Source organism: Hyaloscypha bicolor (genome assembly GCF_002865645.1).
Source record: "Hyaloscypha bicolor E unplaced genomic scaffold K444scaffold_183, whole genome shotgun sequence".
In the NCBI taxonomy this organism is placed as follows: domain Eukaryota; kingdom Fungi; phylum Ascomycota; class Leotiomycetes; order Helotiales; family Hyaloscyphaceae; genus Hyaloscypha; species Hyaloscypha bicolor.
The window spans coordinates 1,191,273-1,214,134 of record NW_020194685.1 but is presented as its reverse complement, the minus strand read 5'-3'; the positions used below and the strand labels follow the sequence as shown (position 1 = coordinate 1,214,134).

Below are 22,862 nucleotides of genomic sequence, written 5' to 3'. Positions count from 1 at the left end.
AACAATCCCCAGACAAGAGGTCTGACCCGGTCGGAGTGGATGGTACTGGACCTTCTAAAGGCTGAGCAAAGCTCATAACAAAATGTACTGGTCTCCTTTATGCGTAGATGTAAAAACCAGGCACTCCGGGAAAATCTTCAGGAGTAAAAGTGACATTTGGCCTCAGGAGTTGGAGGGATGAGGTTGAGGATGGAAGATGTGGTCAGTGCGGATGAATGAGGGGCTGAGCGGAGAGAAGGCCGAACACAATTTGAGAAAGAACTCATACATCTTGCTTGATCCTGCTTGTGGTTTCCATGCATGAGATCGAAATGCAGTTGCTAATTTGTGAATGTACAAATAAAATTTCTTCTGGATGTTTGACACAGAGATCAGTTCTCCAGATCTGGCCTAGCCCGAGGCGGAATGACGATTTAGCGTGCCGATGCTTGAGATATTCGATACCCTAGAGCTCCTTCAACTTTCTCCGGAAAAGCGACGCAATTACTCCCACTGTGCCGGACAACCTTGCAAGCAAACTGAGCAGACTTCTTGTCTACTATCAGCGGATTCAGATGCATTTCATTGCTTCTGCTAGGTCTAAGCTCCCACGGTCCTTCCTGCCGGAACCCTGATGAGAGGGGCAGAGGGACAACGTACAACCCTACAACTTCTAAGTACGAGCGCGCCAAGATAGGCTCAGTTCAGTCCCTATGGATCGCAAGAGGAAGCGTGAGTGATAGCACCAAAGCTGGAGCCCTGAATGTTTGCTGATATCTTACCCTAGGCGAGCTGCGCGAATTGAACAGCCGTGCTTGGAATGGTGAGAAAGGTCAGTAGATTGGAAGGAAACTGTGGTCATCTTACTGATATCGTTTCACCATAGGAATCTACGAAGTCAACAAATCCCTCGATTCCTCTCTTAAGAAGAATACCGCGTTCATCAAGCGATTACGAACTGCAGTATCTCCTGCAACCCTCAGCACCTTCCTACAAGAGATTCGAACGCTCAGTCTACACAAGTACCTATCTGAGATCATTTCCGCGTGCTATGAAGGATTATGCAAGCTGAAATCACCTGGTGAAATTGAGGCTGGGGTGGAAATCGTCAGCGCATTACACCAACGTTTCGGACCTACAGAATTCACCGAGTTCCTAGGATGGCTTGTGGGGAAGGGTCTAGCTACTCCTGAGAAGTCAGTTCTGAAGACGCTTGCTACTGAAGCCAGGGAGAAGGAGGAGAAAGAGCGCATCACGCGCCAAAGGGTGCTGTTGAGAGTCGTAACCGAATTATGGCTTGTTGGTGTTTTGAGAACACTGGACGAGGTTACCCGCCCAGATGACGCGTCAAGAGGCAAGGAATCACTTTCGGGGGCGCCAGGAAAGGCATCAGATGCCAAGGCAAAGGTCAATCCTACAGGAAAGGGTGGCGGTGCGGAACCCTTCCCCTTGGAGGTTCTCAAGGATCTGCTTGGACACGACAGAGAGCACGCGAATCTCCCTCTGCTGGTTATATTTGTGAAGGCATTTGGCTGGGATATTCTGGGTGTTAAGGAAGCTGGTTCTGAGGGCCGAAAGACTGTGGAGGAAGATGGGAATACCAAAAGCACCAATGGGTCTATGGAGGCGGACGACGAATCTTCTGAAGAGCCTCTCCCAGGAGACAACAACTCCGACGACCCACCTCTTGCTTCACCGGAGCTCCAAGAACGATTCCGCAATATTTTGAAGCGCTACTTTGAAGATGTCCAAGCCCATCTCATCCGGGATCAGAAATCTATCAGTAAGCAAGCTCGCAAAGATGCGGAGGCGTATGTCAAATCCGGCCAGGTATTTGAAGACAGACAAGCAAGTTACGAAAAGGTGGTCAAAGCACAAGAGCGACTTGTCGCTAATGCCCAGGTTCTTGCAGATGCTATTGGTGGAGAAATGCCTGATCTCAAGGATTCTGAAGACAACTCAGCTGGCGGTAGTGGTGGCATTGGTCTTGTGAAAACTGGCGAGTACTTGCGAGGCGAGGGAGACGGCGCGGGTATTTGGGAAGACGAAGACGAGAGACGATTCTACGAGAACCTCGTCGACTTGAAAGGCAAAGTTCCGGGAATGCTGCTTGAGGATGGAAAGAAGAAGAAAGCCGACACTGACGAACAAGTTGGCAAGAAAATTGACTCTGCGGATGCCTCAGCTGACACCACTTCAACGATCAGCAAGGAAGATGACCAGTCAACCGCCATTGCGAACAAGACTGTTGGCGCCCAGGTCGATGCTCTCCTGGCACGGCTTCCGGATCTTACGAACAAGGATTTGATCGACCAGGCTGCTATTGATTTCTGCTTTCTGAACTCCAAGGCTTCTCGGAATCGCTTGGTTAAGGCAGTGCAAGAGATTCCAAAGGGTCGTAGTGACTTACTGCCTTCATACTCTCGGCTCGTTGCTACTCTAGGCAAATATATGCCGGACGTCACCAAAGGGCTGGTTGATCATCTCGATCAAGAGTTCCGGAGCCTCCAACGTCGAAAGGAGAAGGAATTTCTGGGGCAGGCTCGATTGGGAAACATTCGATATCTTGCGGAACTTACTAAGTTCGGCGTTGTGCCAGAGCACGTAATCTTCCATTGCTTGAAGGTTAGTCTTGACGACTTTTCAAGAATGAACATCGAGATCATTTGCAACCTACTCGAGAACTGCGGTCGATACTTGTTGCGTAACCCGGAGACTTCTCCGCGCATGACGTCTTTCTTGGAGACCTTGAAACGCAAGAAATCTGTCCAACATATTGGGCAACAGGAACGAATGCTTATTGAAAACGCGGTGTATTATGTCGATCCACCAATCAGAGCAGCCATTCAGCAGAAAGAGAGAACCCCAATTGATCTGTTCATCCGCAAGCTTATCTACTTGGATATGAACAACCGCAATTATACAAAAATTCTCAAACAAATTCGCCGCCTTCATTGGGAAGAGACTGAGGTTGTTGCTATCCTTGAGAAAATTTTCTCCAAACCTGGCAAAGTCAAGTATGGCAACATTCATCTGCTTGCTATCATAGCCAGTGCGTTGTATCGATATCATCAAGACTTTGTTACGACCGTCATCGACAACGTCCTGGAATACATCGTGCTAGGTCTGGAACAGAATGATTTCAAGTACAATCAGCGACGAATTGCAGAAGTCAAATATTTGGGTGAGCTGTATAACTATCGCATGGTTGATCATCCTGTGATCTTCGATACCTTGTATCGTATCATGACATTCGGACATGGTACGTATATTGCACTGTAGACCAATGAAACAGACTAAACTTACAAACGCAGGTGGACCACCAATCCCAGGTCGTATTAATCCTTTTGACATGCCAGATGACTTCTTCCGCATTCGTCTTGTAGCGACTCTCCTCGAGACTTGTGGTATCTTTTTCAATCGTGGTGCTTCCGGCAAGAAGCTTGACTATTTTCTTTCTTTCCTTCAGGTGAGGACACAGCATCACAACGAAATGACGAGGCTAATAGCGTACAGTACTACATTTACACTAAAGACACACTTCCTATGGATATTGAATTCATTGTGCAGGACGTCTTCGCTTTGACAAGACCTCAGTGGAAGCTTGCTTCAAATCTGGAAGAAGCTAGTCGGGCATTCCAACTCGCCATGGCTCAAGACCAGAAGACTTCTGGGATTGATAAAGTTGCCGAACCTGAAGAACCAGACAGTGATGGATCTTCCGATGATGGCATTGGTGATAATGACCCTGAAACCGGCATGCCAGAAGCAGATGCCGAAGAGGATTCCGAGTCAGATGAAGATGTGGATGTGAGTACTTTCCTCAATCGTTTGTCCATGGTGAATACTAACTTTATGGACAAGGCCGAACTCAATGGCGACCCAATGCTGTCTGCACCAGGAACTGACTCGGAGGATGAAGCAATTGTGGTTACACGAGAGGAAGAAGAAGTCGACCCTGAAGATGAAGCTGACTTTGAGCGTGAGTATGCAAAAATGATGGCTGAAAGTCTAGACTCCCGAAAACACGAACGCAAAGCCACCTTCGACGTCCCTCTCCCCATTCGACGCAAAGATGCCAATACTGCGGGTGAGTTGCCTGAAGAGACTGTGAATAGCAGTTCTACTCCTGCAGGCACAATGGCGTTCTCACTTCTCACAAAACGTGGCAATCGACAGCAGGTTAGTTGTACATTCTTCTAGCTCGGAGAGAAATTTCTAACATTGTGGAATTCAGACTCGCACCGTCGCCCTCCCCTCCGACTCCACCTTCGCAATTGCCATGAAAACACAACAGGCGGCCGAGCGGGAAGAGCAACAGCGGATCAAGAACTTGGTCTTGAACTACGATCTTCGAGATGGCGAAGACCAAGATGGTGACTCAGCACTAGCCCCCTTACTCCCTAACCCAAATATTCACGATGAAAATGCAGGTCTCGAGAAGGCCGCTGGGTTGAACTATACCAGACCTGATAAGTCTGTGAACAATCGCAGTGGCCAGCGTGCTCGGAAGTTGCAGCTCAATGACCTCGACTGGTATGATCCCAAACGAAGCATTTCTCACGGTGAAAACAAAAGACCTCCTGCAAATCAGAACACCACAGCTGGTAGTCCTGAGAGACAGTCAACGGTCAATCCTCCGAGCAGTTTCGCAGCCCAACAGCGGGCCATACGCCCAGCTCGAGCCACTGCTCAAGTTGGCAGACTCACTCGGAAGGTGATGCTCGAGGCGCATTCATCAATACAAGCAGGCGCCAAGGGTGGCAAAAAGTAGCCTCAGCAAAAGATGTTCTGTTGCTTTATTTTGTTATCAGTCATTGTACGAGTACCAATTTGCTGATTATAACCCCGCTTGTTGTGGGGATAATAGGACATGATTAGACTTCTTGTTAATTGCCGCTGAGCGTTGTCTCTTGGCTGCTAATAACTAGTACTTCTTCTCTGCTCATCGATGCGAATCACGAGAGTCGACGCTCACGCATCCTATGTACGGATTGTGGGAGGACGGAGAGACTTGAGAATGGCTCATCTCGTAGACGGAAATGGACGGCGAGGTGGTCGAGGTGTGCTTCACTGCGATACTACACTGTGGCGAACGATTGAGATGGGACGTCTGGATTCGGTTTCGGACTCTCTGTTGGCAATTGGAGATGGACGGGATGGTTGCGATATCAGGTGATGGGATGCGGAAGTGAACAGCCGGAAGCGGACAAAAAATTGAGAAGGGGAGCGTGGATTGGCGGGTTTCTTTTGTGAACTACACATCTTACGCATGCTGTCATCGCCTGCTTTGCGACAAGAAGGCCCAATTATTCCACTCACTTGAGCAAAATCGGACACTGACCTACTCGTCATTTGTCAGCCGAAACGTGCGCCTCCTCTCTCAACTTCGTATTCAAGTGAGCGCGATCTGCGCCGCAATATGCACAATTGCTCACCTCGCCAATATTAGCTGAAAACGTGAACATGTTTTTCGTTGCTTCGTGTTCAGGAAGTGGGGAAATATGCAGCTCCAAATGTATATAACGAGGTGATATAGGGTCCTTTCGCCTTCTGTCGATACTGTATTGCCACTCGAAAAAGAAAACGGCGGTCCTGGACGGGAGCTAAAAATACGCACCCACACAAAGACAGAGACCCCAAAGTTTCGTGTCAAGACACTTCAGCGGATGAAACGTGCTACGAAGCACCATTGGTCCCCTCACTTGCTTTTTGCATGCACGTGATGTTGTCAACACGAGGGGTGAATTCTCCGAGTGGAAGGAGTCCGGTGTGCGATGACGACGGTTCAGGGGGGGATTGTGCCCGATTGGATATTTGGGGAGGGGAGAAATTTTCTGATTGCGTTTGGAGATGGATGCACGATGTGCTGTCTGCAGCACCTAGCCGTTGTAGGGTTGCGAGTTGTCTTGAATGAGTGGTTGTGGCAAACGAAGTACATGTGGTCCGATGTCTGCTGAGGCTTCTCGAGATGTCGAAAATACAAGGTCGAGCCCTGACTGTACGCAGGACATGGAAATGTTTGCTGATCATGATGAGAGTGGGAGCTGCGAGGTCAAAGTGAGATCTGGAGGCGCATCTGGGGGCTCAAAACGTGGACGTTCCTTGTTCTTGCTGCGCGCACGGGCTTCACAGCCCGAGCAACGAAGAGAATCACTCGGGAGTCAGAAAGTCGTAACGAGGTTCAATCGCGTCGATTCGTGCTGCTGATGGGGCTCGTATCTGAGATATCTTACAACTGACACTTTGACCTGCAGGAAACTGGTTTCCGGGTTTCAACGACAGTCGAGGCTCCGTAGAGGCCGTGGAGGGCCGCCAGAGACCCTTGGACGTCAGGGTGTAAGACAGAGGGCAAAGGTGTTCGAGTCTAAGAGCGTAGAAATCATACGCCGTTAGGTACTGTATGGTGTTCCTGCTTGGCCCCTTGGCCGTCCGGAGAGGTCGATTTAAAGTCATCCACTACCCCTGAGTGGCTTTCGACGGCGTGCGGGCGATGGAGAATTTTGAGCAGTCCGGCGGCGCTAGACGATGACGGAGATTGATGCCAACGACGATTGACATTTAAAGAGCCGAAGCTCTAGCTGGTGTAGGCCTAAATGGTGCGGTTTGAGGCGATGGTCGTGATGGTTCGACTGAGAAGCACGTGCGGCTGCAAAGTAAGAAAACTTCCGTGCCTTGATCTGTCTCCTCCTGGCCCCTGGGTGACCTGATTTCGTGTCCAGTACGCAGTTGATTGCCTTTCTGGTGCTGTACTGTCGATGTGGGATTGTTGAAGGGGACACGGCAATTGAAATGAAGGCAATCTTCGAAGTCTTATGCGTTCAATGCGTTCAATGTATTCTGCCAATATCGATCAATGGACAATGTTCTATGTTCAATGCTCAATAATTGAAAGTGCTTTTTCGCAGGCGTGGTGGGTGACAAGCGAGGCTGGCGAAGGGGGGAGGGCAGGGGAGGAAGAGAAGGAGAACTTGAGAAGACTCAAAGTGAGAGAAGCTGGACAAGGGGGCTCGGATTCGCGGCGCCCACTGGCGGCGGCGTTCAACCCACTCATGCACCAGAAGCTCTCGCTCGCTTAGCAGAGTTCAGGGTCAAGGTTGCTGCCGACATGCAGCTTTCTAAATTCAGTTTTCCTCCCACCCTCTTGGGAACGACATCGACCGACCTGCTGCAACCTGCTTCGCCTCAGCTCAGGCCCAGCACTCCGAGGTCCACGGCCCATGCAGGTGAAGTATGAGGTCTACAGCCAAGCACATCCGCGCGTGAAGTCAAACCTCGTTGCAGAATAGCCCGATGACCCCGTATGTCCGGAAAGAGCGAGCGTGCACCCTTTTGGACTGTCCACTCCACGGCCTTGGTGGTGACTTCCTATTCCTCCACTTCTGCCTCTGCCTCTCAACTTCTCTCTTCCTCTTCCTCTTCCTCTTCCCCTCTCTTCTCTTCACCTCCCCCGCCGTATCAATCTCTTCCTCCCATGGAAGACGTAGATCGGTAGTCTTGTCCATCCGCTGTTATGTCTTTCTTCTGCTGAACTTCCTTTTTGACAACCCTCGTTACTGGAAGTCTTTTGCATTCGTTCCAGCGCAAGTGTCTTTTCAGACTGAGACACTGCAGCTCCATGTTGGAGCATCGTAACCTGCAGCCGCCACGAAAATCACCTGCATTTGGAATTCGCCTCCCTCTCCCACAATAATACGGATACCTCCTGCACAACGTTGTGAAGCCTTTCACAACTGCTTCAGCCACTCGTTTTCCCATTTCCATTACTCGAATATTCTGAATCGACGCAACCTCCCGCATCTGCAACACTTTCCACGCGCCGTACCACGGAAGATCGGAAGTGTGCAACAAGGCTGCAAACGGGGGTAAACGTCAAACAGTAATCCGGTTTGTGGAATAACTGGAGCCAGGCCCTGAGGTAGATGTGAGTTTATATATTTTCTTGCGAGGCCTCCGAACCCCCCAGGATGATTCGAAGAAGAAGCAAATTCAATACTGACGCACTGCTCTGCAGTTACCCTTCGCAAGGCTTCTTCCCGGGACCCTGCGTCACACTCGTTACCACACCTCACACAAGCGATCGTTCTTGAAGAGCGATCTGGAAGTTCTTGTCGACCTTTCAAAAAATATAATCCCCGGTGGAAGACTTCCAACATGTCTCAAATCGATACATCTCCATGGCCTGTAAAAGACGTAAGCCACTATCTCTTATCAGGTGTCTGAGTATATCCCCCATAGCGGGGCTGCCCGCTAACATTTATCCAGATCGTCTATACCTCCATTGTTGGCTCGGTGATGGCAATGGCTTTCCTAGAATGGTTCCTCTGGATCGGAGCTTTTTTGTATTGTCTAGTTAAGGTCTATCAAAAGGCTGAGCATTGGTCGGTCGCCGTGTTGGCTGTGCTTGTTGGCATCGTATTTACACTGTTGAGGTATGCGTTTTCCTGGGACTTGTTTTCGGGCTGTGCTGACATTACCTCTCACAGATTAATTTTCCTTCCTATCATGGTCGTTACGCTTCCTTTGCCGGACCACATTACTCAGTACTTTCCAGAGACGGTGGTGAAGGTCCTCCAATGGTTCGGGTTTTGGACATTCGCTGCACTGTTGACGGTACCATGGCTGTTCTGCATTTATCAGCTTGTTACCCATTCGCTTGGACGAACGAAGCGTATAAAACAGGTTCTCGACGAACACACGGCACCGAAGGTTGTCATTGTGATGCCTTGCTACAAGGAAGAGCCCGATGTCCTGGTCACAGCTGTCGATTCGGTTGTTGACTGCGATTACCCACCATCTTGCATTCATGTATTTCTTTCGTTTGATGGAGATCAAGAGGATGAATTATATCTGAATACAATCGAAAAGCTTGGTGTGCCGCTATCTCTGGATTCTTACCCAAAGAGCATCGATGTCACCTACCGTACTGCCCGGATCACGGTCTCTCGGTTTCCTCATGGAGGAAAGAGGCATTGTCAGAAAGCTACCTTCAAGCTCATTGATAAGGTCTACACCGAATATCTCAAGCGGAACGATAACCTCTTCATTCTGTTCATCGACTCGGATTGTATTCTGGACCGTGTATGCCTCCAGAACTTCGTCTACGATATGGAACTGAGCCCAGGAAACTCGAGGGACATGCTTGCAATGACAGGGGTAATCACAGCGACAACAAAGAAGCACAGCCTTATCACACTTCTTCAGGATATGGAATACATCCACGGTCAACTGTTCGAGCGAACTGTGGAGTCTGGCTGCGGAGCTGTCACCTGCTTACCAGGAGCTTTGACCATGCTGCGATTCTCAGCTTTTCGAAGGATGGCGAAGTACTACTTTGCAGACAAGGCAGAACAGTGCGAGGATCTTTTTGACTATGGAAAATGCCATCTTGGCGAGGATAGATGGCTCACACATCTTTTCATGATTGGAGCAAAGAAGCGGTACCAAATCCAGATGTGCACTTCAGCATTTTGCAAGACTGAAGCAGTCCAAACCTATCGTTCGTTAATCAAGCAGCGGCGCCGATGGTTTCTAGGTTTCATAACGAATGAGGTCTGCATGCTGACAGACATGAGAATATGGAAACGCTACCCTATTTTGGCCATCGTCAGATTCATGCAAAACACCATTCGAACGACCGCTCTCCTGTTCTTCATCATGCTCATATCCATTGTCAGCACGTCTAAAAAAGTCCAGGATCTACCTGTTGGGTTTATTGGGATCTCTCTCGGCCTCAACTGGGTCATGATGATATACTTCGGCTTTAAGTTGAAGCGATACAAGATATGGCTTTACCCAATCATGTTTTGTATCAATCCGTTCTTCAATTGGTTCTATGTAAGCAACAAATTCTTTCCTCTCTATCTCAACCAAGTGCTAATTATATCCTAGATGGTGTACGGTATCTTCACTGCCGGCCAACGGACTTGGGGTGGACCTCGCGCAGACGCGGGAACAGCGGATGCCCACACAACTCCTCAGCAGGTTATTGAGAAAGCCATGAATGCTGGAGATGATCTGAATGTTATTCCGGAAACATTCAAGCCCGCGGCCGAAGCCCACAATCACCAACTCGTCCGGGCCAAAAGCACTTTACTACCTCCCGATCAAGTTGAGGGTCGATTCACTGCTGCAGAGAAACTTCCAGGAGGCTGGTATCAGCAAGGAAACGACTCATCGGTGGTCAGTAGTGGACCCGGTCCACTATCAACTGCCCCGGCACGGAATCCTTTGAACCCAAGAGACTCACTCGACAGTAATTTTTCTCAAGGCACCAATACGTCAGTATACATGCCGCGAAGAGTTGAGAGCATTATGGGAGAGGAAGACAGGAAGAAATACGCTATGGCGCAAGCCAGTCAACGAGATCCCGGGGGTGCTTATTTCATGGGCGGGCCTCCCCTGGGTAATATGTACCGCCCAGGCCATGTGTATGAGATAAAGGAAACAGATCTCAGAAAGGCAGGCTTTAGGGATTCGGTGGAGTCGTTGGAGTCCTATCATGATCGACCAGACCAAAAGCAGATCGAAGGCTATAACGGCATGGATGGATCACCAGAGCAATACCCACCTGAGACATCGCCAGGTTCTGGTCCTTTGAGCGTACCGCAGTCCACTTCTTCGGGCCAGAACAGGAGAAGTGGAAGAAGCCCGTTGGCCAGAGTCAGCTTGATCAGGACCTCATCAAATGATGAACCGGGCATTGAACTGGAGGATCAGAGACATCAATCACCATCTCCAGATTCGCACCGACAATCCCTGTCGAAAGCGGGGCCATCTCGTGGTCCTTAGACGGACCTTCATCATGGACAGTTTTTCTAGTTCAACCAGAGTTATGATACCTAGGGCACTGGAGCCGGCGTTCCTTTTTTTAAGCGTGATTTTTCTTGCATTTTCAGCATAGCATGGCAGTTAAAACTTGGCGGCGTTTTGCTTTATAGAGCATTAGAGACCTGCATAACTCCCACGAGCTGTATAGTGAAGATGGGATTCTCGAACTATCTGGCATGCATGCCAGTGTACATTACTGCATACCACACACATAATGACTAAATTAATCGAGTGCACTACTTGAACTTTTGGGCAATTCTTTGGATGCAACACTTTCTCGCTTTTGTTCCTGACTTGGCCCCGAGATATCAGTCATCTAGTATTTTCCTTTGGGCACTCACTCACACATCACAGGGGCCTGACTGAAAGTTCTGAGCTGAAATGCCGGGAGCTCCTCGTCAAAGTCACATGCCATGATGTTCAGTTTTCATGAAACCCAGCAAGAAAACATCCGGTCACCAGTTTCAAGGCTGAATGATAGCCTGCTTAATACCTTTGCGAACGTCTTGTGGGATGTAATCAGTGGGTTCGCTCGAATATAAATATGCCTTCAAGATTTTTTGTTAATCACGTGCTGTGCGAATTTGGGCAGACCCACCCTGATATACTCAAATAAGCGACTTTTTCGCCACAACAAGTCCTTGTTAGACTGCAGACAAGTGCGGACCAGCGCGGGCATTTCGTCTGAACTAACATTGATGAGGATCGATAGGTCTGGACGAGTGGTTAAGCCACATACGAAAACCCACCTCCTCAATACTCGACTTTGAGAGTGGAGCGACGGTAACCCACCTCAGTACACGGCTCTGAGCGTGGAGCGACGATAACCTACCTCCTCGATACTCGACTTTGAGGGTGGAGCGACGACAACCCACCTCAGTATACGGCTCTGAGCGTGGAGCGACGACAAGGATGTAACCCCGTTAACGCCACGGGTGCGACGAACCTTTTGCCTCCCAGTCCTCTAAATTATTTTTGATAGCTGCTCGCTTCCAAGATTTTTTTGCAGAGTTTCCTTTCCACCTCGTCGTTATGGCCTCACTTTTGAGCTAAGCGAGTTGATTGGGATATCCACTCGCCTTCCAGATATCTAGAAATGCAGCTTGTATTGCAGGGCTCCAAAAGCTAAATAAGAGATGTGAAGTGACTGCTAAAAGCCTAGATCTCCCAGGAAATAATCTCGTAGTCACGGATTGGAGGACCTGCTTTCCAACCTGCCTCAGTATACGTCTGAGTGTGAAGCGGCTTTAAAAATCCGGTTGGGGGATTTCTAAGGGACCACCCGGGGTCCGGGAGTTTTTGCTGTTTTTTGTAAGACAAACTCCTTTTTTTTATTTTATAAAAACCCCCAAAAAAAACACCACAGAAATAAAAACTCTTTGGCTATTCCTCACCGAGATTGGGCCACCTCACCTCGCCCGAACTGGGTGTGGAGATGCCTACGAGTATTTATTTCTGTGGTGTTTTTTTTTTTGGTTTTTGGCAGTTTTGAAAAGGGGTCGAGCTCGCTTAAGGGTTGAGTGAAGAAGTAAAGAAGAGAACTAGAGAATGGGAAGGAGGGTTGAAATGTTTTCATTCTTGTTTTTGCGGGAGAGAAGGGGGGGAAGTTGTTAGCAAGGGGTTATTCGTTCCATGGTCTATATTACTTGACTTCTGACTCGGCACAAAGCATCGTCTTTGTGATATGGTATCTCAGGCTGAGTATGATTAGCACACAGACACACACACGCACTCCCGCAGTCTTTACTTGTGAAACACATCAATTCGACTGGAAGAGAAGCTGGTGCAAGTTCATCTCATCGAGCCATGACTTTTCTACTCATCTACCGAACCCGAACCATCCCTTCTTCTGCTGTGCCGTTTGTTCTGCACTCTTTGATTCCGAGGAAAATGATCCTTTCACCCCATTTTGAGCAGCTGGCTTCTCTACCTCTCGGCCAGGGTACTCGATGTAATTCCACGCTGCGTCGAAGAACAAGGGCTTGACAGGAACGGGCTCCAGTTTCGGTGGATAGGTGACCAGATTCTCGAGGTCCACACCTTGGGCAGGATACTCGGAGAGTCTCTCGATTAGAGGCACTTTGTTTGCAGAGAGGGAATTTTGCGTTTGAGAGAGGTTGGAAAGCTCGACCAAGGCTCGGTAATGCTGCACTTCGCCGTCGAGAAGATCTTTTAGGGATTGGACTTCTGTGGGGGAGACATTGATATTTGGAGGAGAGGAGGAGTCGGTGTCCATTGAGGTGGAGAGATAGGAGTGGGCGGAGTTACATTTTTCTGAGGCGCGGGCGAGGAGAGCGAGTGCGTTCTTGGGGTTCAGTAGGAGGGCATGGGAGCGAGCTATTGTCAGGCATCTAGATTGCGATAAGCATAATTTCAAGGGGCAAATTGGGGTTGTACTCACTTCAGGGCGGAGAAGTAGTTGTATTTGGCTTTCAGCTCCTCCTGCAATGCCTCGTCGGCTGCAATACCGGGAAGTTCCTTGATAGAATCCAAACTTTGCAGGATTGAATCGTAGAGCACGGCTTTCTCCCGTAGATGAGCCAATTTGCGTCCTGTTCCTTCTTCTTTCATAGGTTTCTGATTTTTCTTTTTGCTTTGGCGGATGACTGGGCCGTCGACCACGGATCCGTCCCGCTCACCGACAAGCACCCTGTTTCGGCCTATTCTCCAGCTGACCAGGTCATAACCCACAGCAGTCCTAGTGATTTGTAGGCTTTGTATCCTCTTATCTCCTTGGCCAACACCTTCTCCCAATAACTCCTCAATGGCATGCTTGGTTGCATCTGCAGCATCTTGGCTGGCGATCAAGATATCATCATACGCAGAAGCTCTTTCTTTAGCTTGCGCAGCAGTGACAGACGCGAGGGTTTTAGATAACTTCTGAGCAGCACTGTTCACCGACGCCAGTGCAGAAGCAATCGCTGCATCTTCCAAGTCAACCGTACGGGATCTCCATGTTATGGTCTTCGGTACTGCTCCAATGTCCGCAGATTCCGCCCTGGCTTTCATTGGCTGTTCATTGAGTACATCAGGGTCCAGCTTCTCAACCTGTACTACCAACTCCGTGTCCGATCGAGGGAAGAACTTCCGAGCGATGGTGGGCACAGCCACCGTTCGGGGCAGCTTCATTTGATACGCGCCATACCGAATACTTTGGTCAACCTCATTTGAAACCAGGTCCTTGAAAATATCGCTCTTTGTAGCTGTCGCCAATGCACTGTATATAATCCTAGCCTCAGAATAGCTCTTAATACATGCCTCCCACTTATCTTTCTGGAATTCCATGGCCCCAGTGAGTGCAGCGGCATATGCACGTGCTTCGAGCACATCCTCGTTGGTTGCGCCAGTTTGGGTCTGGTCGGTGAGACATTGGAAGAGATTGTTCGCATAGATAGCGGACTTGCGGAATCGAGATATGATATGTGATCGAGTTGAGCCAGATATTCCTTTGCTGTCTGTGGAGTGGATCTCTCTCATGGACATGGCATGCGCCCAAGCTCGCTCTGAAGTGAGCAGCAGGAGATTTATGAATCTTTGAAAACATCAGCCACTGCATATACCACCTTAGAGACTAGAAGCTATCCAACTTACTCATGGTTGCTGGCAATATCTTCTGCGGTTACTGGGCCCTTACTTGAGTATTTCGCGCGGGGTTTGGTTGCTATGCCCAACTTCGTGCGGAGGTTGTGGATTCGATTTGATAGTTGCGTCCGGTACGTCGCATAGTCACCGTAGAGTTTTGCCTTGTCCCGTCCAGAGACGACGAATTTGGTGACCTCCATAACTCTATGGGGTCTGCATACATCCTCTTTTTGGTCAATATTCTGTGGTGGGGTCAAGTTGGATGGAGGCTGACTAATGCATCGGCCCATGTTGAAAGGACCACCGAGGCGCGCTAACCCCATAAGAAATGTTGTCGCCCGAAGACTCTCGTGCTCCTGAAGCTCTTCGCCTCCCTCCACATTTTGTCAATGCTGTGTTCTGCACAGATCTTTCTTCTTGGAGCTTGATTAACGCTTCAGTTATCAAAAATTCCAGATTTCTATTTCCAGAGTGCTCCATAAAGCATGATTTACGGTAACTTGAGCAGTCATTTTTTTCGTCCTGGATAACAGGCTGATTCCACTCTTCCGCAGCTTTCATCCCGTCCCTCAAAAGACAACGGTGACACCCGACAACGAGAACATACGACTGGAACCTTCATCAGATCCCAATTTGCGCGGATAGGGCATGCTGGAGCGTACGGCAGGATGTCTAGAATCAGGCAGTCTGCGGCGCCTGCTCCCAACACCGAAGAAGTCCCTGAAGAGTCGCCGTACACTTCACTCGAGTTTCTGGCACCACGGGGCAGGTGACATCGAACTCTCTCCGCTGTGGGCAGCTTTGGTTCGAGCAACTGAGCCTGTGGATCAACAAAATGATGTCCTACAGAAAGCTTCGACGAGCCACAGTGCCATGCTCTTAGACTTTCTTTATCCAGCAGGCACCATTAACTTCCTTCGCCTGTACTCGGGCTGGGGTGTAGATAGGCAGGATGGAAGATGGGGAAGAGGTGGGCTGGGGAAGCTTGGATATCGCCAGTATACTTCGTTTGCCAAGGATACCTCGAGCACGGAACAAACGACAAAGGAAGAAGTGGTGCAGGATCAAGAACCGGATACAAAAGATGGTACCCTGCAAACCCTTTATGAAAAGATGGGTCTCACGAAGAGCTACGATTACGAGGAAGCATGGCGGCAATATATGCTTCTGGATGGCGCTGACCAATTGTTACTTCGAAAGCCCCTTATGCAATATCTCTCGAAGTCGGATAGAGTCGTCGATGCTGAAAGAATAACGGAACTATTCGAAATGGTAAAGGAACGACGTCGGGCCCCGGTAGTTTATCAGGTCACGATCCGGGCTCACTTGAAGTTACGGAACCTCGCGGACGCAATGGAATTGCACAAGGCGGCCTTTGAAGCCCTCAAAACACCAGCGGGATCTGCAGAACTTTTGGCGCATTTTTTGCAAAACTCTTCGTGGTGGCGAGCGTTTTCTCTTTGGACTGAATTTCAGGCGAGAGACGGGGAATGTCATTTTGGGCAATACGACCTTTTTGAACTTGTGGTCAATATGCCTAACCTGGGATATCAAGCAATTGAGTTGGCCGAATACGTGAGCAGAAGAATTCGAAATACTTCTCCCGACTCCACGGAGGACAATTCCAAGCTTGTGGAATTTGCATCTACGATAATTCGCAGAACTCTGAACACTCTCGGCGCTTTTAGCCCCTCTAGCTTTTCTACCCTCCTGGACTTTCTTCGTCTTTGGCAAGTCGATGAGCCTCTGGTGTACGAGGAGGCCATAGAAACCCTCCTGTCCCTGAATCAAACCAAAATGGTTGTCAAATGCTATCGGCTCGCACGCCAAGGCAGAGGGGCTAGTCTGTCAAAACCAATTTTGCACAAAGTACTGAAGGTACTCTGCGATCACCACAGCATCCTCGGCATGCAGCAAGTCCTCGATGACTTCTTCAAATTCCACTCGCGGCCGACTACATGGGCATATAAGTTGTGCATGAGAGAGTTCGCCTCGCAAGGTGATGCAACGACTGTCCACGCCTTGTTCGAGCAGTTTATCAGCCGCAGGGAGCAAACGCCTGGTCGACCTGTGGAGGGGCGTAACTCGTCCTTACAATCGTCTCTACACAGCGCCGATGAGATTGCTCCACTGCTCCACGTACACGCGAAGCGAGGCGAAGTATCCAAAGTCGTATCCATCTTCAACCAGATTGAGGGAATGTACAACCTGCAACCAACAATCATGTGCTGGAACATTCTTCTCAACGCCTACGGGAAGGTTCAAGACACCAGCAGTGCGTACGAATGTTTTGAGAAACTCTTAGAAAGTCCAAACACCCGTCCGGATGACTATACCTTTGGGACCATGATGGGTATCTGCGCGTCCAGGGGTGATCTCGAACGAACAATTGAGCTCTATATGCTCGCTGAGGAATTGAAAATTGAGAAAAGCGAGGCGATGATTGATTCACTTGTATCAGCGTACATATCAGAAGGAGACCTTCAAAAAGCTGAGCAGCTTTGCGAAGATGCTGTAAATCTGGACCTCAAGGGTTCTCGAACACGAACACGAATGTGGAACTATCTTATCGTTGCCTATGCCGTTCGCCGAGATCTGACCAATGTAAATCGGGTACTTCAGCGTATGGCCGAGGCGGACATCAACTACGACGAGTATACTTATTCGGCATTAATGCAGGCACTGTGCATGGTGAAGCAACCTAACAAGGCCTATGATATTTTGAGAGAGGTCATGGTAGAGGCTGGAGTACAGGCGACCGCCTTCCACTATGCTGTTATCATGGGAGGGTTTCTCACAACTGGAGAAAGTCGCAAGGTCTTCGCGGTTCAAAATCGAATGAGGCGGCGGAATATTAGGGCAACTGCCAGCTCGAAGCTCATGTCTTTCAAAGCTCAGATTGCTGAAGATCAAGCATTGCTCGATGAAGGATCTGAGGTGGAGATATTCCAAAGGGCGAAACAAATGTTCCAGGAGGTTATTGCTTCTGTCGATCCCCAAGATGTATCCCAAGGGCCAAGGAAGGGTCATGGCCGCCTCGCAATCGATGTTGCTCCCACGTCGACCTTCTACAGCTACATCATGTATGTTCTCGGCCAACACGAGGAGTTCGAGACTGTCAACAAACTATTCGAAGAATTCAAACGAACGGTACCCGAGTCTAAACGGGACAGTCCTCCCATTCGTGTGTTATCAGCCTTGATGTCTGCCAAACTTCAAGGGAGGAACTTCGAGGCCGTTGAAGAATGTTGGAATCTTATTCTCGACCAAGCAATGAAGGAAGGACGGACTCGTCCACTTCCTGCTAAGATCCTGGGGAATGCGTTACCCGAGTCCGACAGGAGTCGCCTTTCGATGAATGTTGCACAAAATGATCAAACTGAGAAGGTGATTCCAGCCCACCATCTTGAGTTGGCAGATTCCTTAGTGGTCTACTTACGGTCTTTGGCCATCCAAAACAAGATACAACGTATGACAGAAACGGTCAGAGACGTCTTGGACCGCGGCTTCGTTCTAGATGCCCATACATGGAACAAATATGTCCAATTCCTGGCCCGCAGGCACGAATACGACCTCGCGTTTAGAATCTGCGAAGAGAAGTTGATGCCCGGCTGGACCGGCTGGGCAAGAATTCGATGGCAGCTTCCCGTTCGAAATCGTCTTCCGATCGAACTTCGCCGATCCAGACAGTGGCCAACACATCTAAGACCGATGTATTATACAATGCTTTACCTGGCAAGAGAGTATATTGAGCTACAGGACTCGGCTGCTGAGTCGCCAGCTCGTGAGTATGCCCTGTTGGATTTGGAGCGTGACTTCCCGAAGACTATCGATGCAATCAAGACAATGCCACGAAGCGACGATGAGGAGGAGCGACACATTCTTAGGGGACGGACATAATGGCGAGTTATATGATAGAAAGTGTATAGAATCAATCCATGTACATAAATGTAATTATTATGTATTCTCGCAACACCACTTCAAATAGAAGTACAATAAATAGTCGTTTAAGTCTTAAAGTCATAAATTCCAAATAATTTCCCACGATCAACGCGTGCTTTGAATTCAACCCAGGCCACCGCCAGCAGGCCTCATCCTCTGACTTGTGATCCCCAACTTCGCCCCAGCACTCCCCAACGCAAACATAGCCGCTGTGCCTGCATCAAGGCTATAATTTAGATGACTGATCCCAATATCATCGCCTCCCTTACATATATCATCACCTGCACGAACAGGGTCAATGCTTATCTTAAGGAGCTTTCAGTGTACCGCAACATACCAGTATGGCAAATCGTCAACACTTTGTCCGACGATATCCCCTGAATCGCCGTCCCGTTCTTCGGATCCCCAAACAGGACCACAGAGGAGATCTTGGCTGTCGTGTTGGCGGGAAGGGTGGCAGCAGCTTGGTGCACGAGTTGTGCGCCTTGCGAGTAACCCGAAAGGAGGAGGGGCGTGTTGGGGCAGGCGGCGAGGGTGCGGTTTATTAGTTTGGCCCTGGGGGTTGTCAGAGTGTTGGAAGATAAGAGAATGAGGAATAAGGACACACATTACAACTACACCCGTTGGGGAGCCCCCTGCTAGAAAGCCTGCAATATCAGCGGGGTAGTCGACGCCTTGAATAGCCAGCTGATTGGTGCCATTCATGTACTCGGCCACTGCAGCGAAGAAAGGCGGACCGGTGAGGATCCCAACATTTCCTGGAGCAGCTGTTAGCTTGGGTTGAAGCTTCTTTTGATGTTTATATGAAGGTTTGGTTTGAATGAGTTGTTTGGGAACAAATCTTACCAGGCTCAGCGGTGCCTCTTGCGAAGCTAGTAACCAGTTAGCCAAAAAGTGCAGGTAAACAGCTAGGCCTCCAGATACACGTACATCACGGACATCGAAGGACACGCGGTAGTATTCTTCAAAAGCCCATTCTGAAAGATAACCGTCCCATGGTCCCCAAGAAACGTCCCCAGAACCGACGAAGAATTCAATTCCTCAAAGAAGCTCCCTAGACACAGAGGTATCGACGCCGGGCACGAAAACGAAGCCCTTACCACAGCTGGTGAAAACGCTGTTAATTGAAGGTAGATAAGAGAAAGATAAAAATTCATATACATAGCGATAGAGTGCCCTGCCTCGGCGCTTGATTAGGACCTCGCTGATCTGAGCGTCTACGTCAATGAGCGTTAAATAAGATGAATATCTCATGGTGACCGCCAAGGGTAGATGGAAATGTGAGGCTCGTAGCCGCTGGTTGCCGTGACGCAGCATGCTCCAAACCGGTCCGAAGTTTGAAAACACGACTGGTAAGACTAACACTGGCTAAAGTGACATTGCAAAGGAGTTACTCACGGATATTCTGGTCCCTGGGTCCTTCAAACATCCAATCGCCTTGGTACTGGGTGTTTTGCATGGTATTTAGATTGCCAGGACGAGTCAGGGTCGCGAGTGAGGTTTCGAAGAGAGAGCCGCGCAAGGATATTGTAAGGCGGTGGTGAAACACGTATATCGTCCAATTGAGGTCACGAGATCGCTCGGGTCGTTGCACCACGAAGCAGATCTGATATAGGGGACTGAATCATAGTTTAACATACGATTTGATTGTACTAATCAGTAAATGGTGGAGAAAGAGGGAGAAAAACGCCGTCAGGGGTGTCCAAATTGCCCGTCTGAAAATGATATCCAATCCTTCCAAAAACCCAAGCTCCCTACACCAACCGGGTATTCCCATGAGACGTGAACAATACTCCGGCAATAGACTTAAATGTCATTGTCTTGTTGACTTGGAATGCCGACTCCGAGGTCCCTCAACTTCTTCGCTAAAAGACCCTCGGCTACCACTTGTTTTCCATCAGGGGAACCGGCAAATATATTGCCTCCGTAGCCAAAATCTCCTTTATTGAGTTTGTCATAACCACCAATGGTGGGACTGTTGCTGTTCCAGGATATTGACATCCCAGAACCGTGCGACGTCGGTGGCTGACTGCTCTTGCTTGATGATGGAGACTGAACGTCATCCCGAAGGGGATCGTCATCACTCCGATCAGGCTTGCGGTAGAGGCTGAACGGTATAGGCTGAACAGGAGTGGTACTTGAGTCACGACCATGTCCAAATGCCGGACCACCGTTGAATCCTTTCTCCAAAGCCCGAGTGATGCCGTCCATGGCGTCGAACGTCCGATTTGAGGGGCCAAGAGCAAACCCCGAACTTCGCCTTCTATATGCTTTTTCGGCTGCTAGGTTTGCACCTGCGCCACTGCTGAGAGCAAGACCGAGACTGGAGTCCCGGCCAGGTTTATATACACTGAATCGTGGTTCAGGTAACGATATTTCGTTTCGTAATTTTTCCTTTCCGTCTGGTACTCGATTCGCAAAAACAACTCTAATACTTTTATACAGATAGAATCGACCGCGGGATGGCGAACATATGTGCAGATGTACAAGGTAGCGTAGTGTAGGTCGATCGAAGGGGCTCGCACTAGGAGTCTGAGGTGTGGAAGACAGGGCTGTGTCGATGATTGGGCCAGCTGAATAGCTCCGCTGACGAATGAAAGTTTTTGTGCCTGGCTCCATGCCAGCAAGATCATAGGGTACGAGGAATAGCTTCACGGCTGTCTTGTTGGGATTCTTAATAATGATTTGGAGTTGGCCCTTTTCTGGAATTCTGTAACTGCCGCCCGGAGGTGCTCGTGGGGACGTTGATCTTCGTTTTTGCTTTTCTGCTCTGCGAATGTCTCGTTCTGTCAGCTGGTTGGTATTTGGACCATCGACCATGTCCAAATCGTCCATTCGAGTTCGTCCAATATTAGCACTCAGTCGCTTTCGCTTGCTGTCTCGAGCTTCGTTTGGGTTGGGCAAATTATTTTCGAGATCGATTTGACCAACATAAGGGCTTGGGCCATCTTCGGATTTGCCTGCCCTTCCGTGGCTTGTCGTCTCGTAGCTGTAAAATACCGCCGGAAATGGTATCGTCACGTGAGCTGGGCATCGTAAACTCGATTTGCACTTACCAAGACCCAGGACTCCGATCTGGGCCAAGAAGTCTAGAGGTTTTGATGGCGTAGTTGACATACGCCCTCGGAGAATGCTCTCTTCGTATGACCCGACCATTGACGCATGAAGGAGTGGTGAGCTATCCGAGGTAAACGAGGGTCTCCTCGAACGGGAGAACACGGGCGTTTGAGGTGATGATTCCGGGTGTGACATTTGATTGGAATTGAGCGACCGTCGTGGTTGGTGAGCTTGGTAAGGATATGTATTATCTCGTCGGAGATGTGGTAAAGGTCTATTGAAAGTCGATGATGTTGGTACGGATGGTGTCGAATGAACCGAATGTGATGCTTGTAGAGTGTGTCGTCGGGGATGCGATTGAAAATCTGGAGTAATATTGATGGGCTCTCTCCGTGAAGGCCATTCAAGCTCGTCATTGCTTTCCGACTGAACCAAGGGGCTGGTAGGTGGCTTGAGTACAAAGCTTGAGGAGTATGACGAGGAGAGCGAAGGTGCTCGAGAACGTGCTCCTAGCGTCTGCTCAGCAGTTGGAAATCTTGGGTCGAGCAGAAAAGGGGAGAAATTTCGTGGAGGGGACGTGGCAAGCCAGGGCTGCCGTTCTGATCTGTACAAATCCGAATCCTGCTGCAGAATGCCATGATTGCTGTCTGTACTCCGCTGCGGCCCTTCCGTAAAATCACCACTGTGTAAGGCCGATCCTGGTCTCTGGATCTCCAAGCCAGCCTGGGAGCGCTCGATATCAATCGCGGCAGCCCTTTCTGGAATTTCGGGAGAGGGTAGTAGTGCTGAGGACTTCGAATCGTTTGAACAGGGCTTGCGGGGAGTTTGGTCGTAATCTTGGAGTAAAGATTCCAACTGCAGTAAATTAGTATGAAATAATTTATCTGGGAAGGAAATTCAACGAACATTTCGATTTGGCAGCCAAGTCGGACTTTCCCCTCTCTTCAGTCTCTCAATAAGCTCGACTCTATCAGACGTTCCATGTATCGGCAACTTGAAGTTAGATTCCAAGGCCCGAGTAGGAATAATCCTCTCGTCCTCAGGGTTGTCCAGAACAGGCCCTTCACACAACTCGGTCCGTATGCTTTCTTCGGAAACCTTCCTTGTTATCACGTTCTCATCGGGCGGCGTTGTCGAGAGCGGAACCTTTACAGGCTTTGTTGGCGGAGTACCTCGGCCTCCGCCCAGGTCATCTTGGAAGATTGGCATGTCGGAGCGTTATCATAAGCTCCGTTTGTTATTATACAGGCATCGTGAAGAAATTGGGCAATTTGCGAGAGTGAGTGTCGGTGAAGAAGCAAGGGCGTGGAGGTTGGTCGTCTGGAAAGCGGGGAGAGACGGAGGCGCTTCGTTGTGCTCTGCTGTATGCAAGACTTCACAAAAGGATGGATGGATGACTCGATCAAAGGCGGAGGTTTCCGCTTATGCAAAGACAAGGCAATTTCGGATGAAATTCGACACAAGATAAGACG

The 22,862-nt window shown here is 49.3% G+C and overlaps 6 protein-coding genes across 6 annotated transcripts; 3 read left to right on the top strand and 3 right to left on the bottom strand.

Moving 5' to 3' along the window:
• Positions 1-379: 379 nt before the first annotated feature.
• On the top strand, positions 380-5,282 carry K444DRAFT_621657 (MIF4G domain-containing protein). The gene is made up of 9 exons (XM_024881950.1): positions 380-711; positions 767-811; positions 866-3,241; positions 3,294-3,448; positions 3,496-3,789; positions 3,844-4,161; positions 4,217-4,355; positions 4,413-4,515; positions 4,850-5,282. Exons 1-9 carry the CDS (start codon positions 693-695, stop codon positions 4,854-4,856), a joined length of 3,456 nt encoding a protein of 1,151 aa, XP_024727189.1. The 5' UTR covers positions 380-692; the 3' UTR covers positions 4,857-5,282.
• Positions 5,283-8,133: 2,851 nt separating this feature from the next.
• Positions 8,134-10,770, top strand: K444DRAFT_637670 (glycosyltransferase family 2 protein; the record flags this gene model as incomplete). Its single annotated transcript, XM_024884155.1, has 4 exons — positions 8,134-8,172; positions 8,245-8,411; positions 8,466-9,816; positions 9,871-10,770. The coding sequence occupies 4 exons, from the start codon at positions 8,134-8,136 to the stop codon at positions 10,768-10,770; spliced, it is 2,457 nt and encodes an 818-aa protein (XP_024727188.1).
• Positions 10,771-12,368: 1,598 nt separating this feature from the next.
• On the bottom strand, positions 12,369-14,591 carry K444DRAFT_603455 (uncharacterized protein; the record flags this gene model as incomplete). Its single annotated transcript, XM_024878774.1, has 3 exons — positions 12,369-13,160; positions 13,211-14,341; positions 14,401-14,591. The coding sequence occupies 3 exons, from the start codon at positions 14,589-14,591 to the stop codon at positions 12,629-12,631; spliced, it is 1,854 nt and encodes a 617-aa protein (XP_024727187.1). The 3' UTR covers positions 12,369-12,628.
• Positions 14,592-14,771: 180 nt separating this feature from the next.
• K444DRAFT_603454 (uncharacterized protein) lies at positions 14,772-18,540 on the top strand. The gene is made up of 2 exons (XM_024878773.1): positions 14,772-14,886; positions 14,946-18,540. The coding sequence occupies exon 2, from the start codon at positions 15,040-15,042 to the stop codon at positions 18,289-18,291; it is 3,252 nt and encodes a 1,083-aa protein (XP_024727186.1). The 5' UTR covers positions 14,772-14,886; positions 14,946-15,039; the 3' UTR covers positions 18,292-18,540.
• On the bottom strand, positions 18,394-19,760 carry K444DRAFT_621652 (carbohydrate esterase family 5 protein). The gene is made up of 6 exons (XM_024881949.1): positions 19,732-19,760; positions 19,264-19,550; positions 19,180-19,205; positions 18,941-19,091; positions 18,671-18,888; positions 18,394-18,614 (listed from the first exon to the last, which is right to left on the bottom strand). Exons 2-6 carry the CDS (start codon positions 19,272-19,274, stop codon positions 18,457-18,459), a joined length of 564 nt encoding a protein of 187 aa, XP_024727185.1. The 5' UTR covers positions 19,275-19,550; positions 19,732-19,760; the 3' UTR covers positions 18,394-18,456.
• A 379-nt stretch (positions 19,761-20,139) lies between these two features.
• Positions 20,140-22,599, bottom strand: K444DRAFT_547638 (uncharacterized protein; the record flags this gene model as incomplete). The annotated part of the gene is made up of 2 exons (XM_024876318.1): positions 20,140-22,245; positions 22,297-22,599. The coding sequence occupies 2 exons, from the start codon at positions 22,597-22,599 to the stop codon at positions 20,140-20,142; spliced, it is 2,409 nt and encodes an 802-aa protein (XP_024727184.1).
• Between the last annotated feature and the right edge of the window lie 263 nt (positions 22,600-22,862).

Coding starts and splice junctions, on each gene's coding strand:
- K444DRAFT_621652 (XM_024881949.1), bottom strand. Junction 19,092..19,179: donor AAGAGGCACCGCTGAGCCTG/GTAAGATTTGTT, acceptor CAGCTGCTCCAG/GAAATGTTGGGATCCTCACC. Junction 18,615..18,670: donor GTTGACGATTTGCCATACTG/GTATGTTGCGGT, acceptor CTGTTCGTGCAG/GTGATGATATATGTAAGGGA.
- K444DRAFT_621657 (XM_024881950.1), top strand. Junction 3,449..3,495: donor ATTTTCTTTCTTTCCTTCAG/GTGAGGACACAG, acceptor AATAGCGTACAG/TACTACATTTACACTAAAGA. Junction 3,790..3,843: donor AGTCAGATGAAGATGTGGAT/GTGAGTACTTTC, acceptor TTTATGGACAAG/GCCGAACTCAATGGCGACCC.
- K444DRAFT_603454 (XM_024878773.1), top strand. CDS start 15,040: ATGCTGGAGCGTACGGCAGGATGTCTAGAATCAGGCAGTCTGCGGCGC.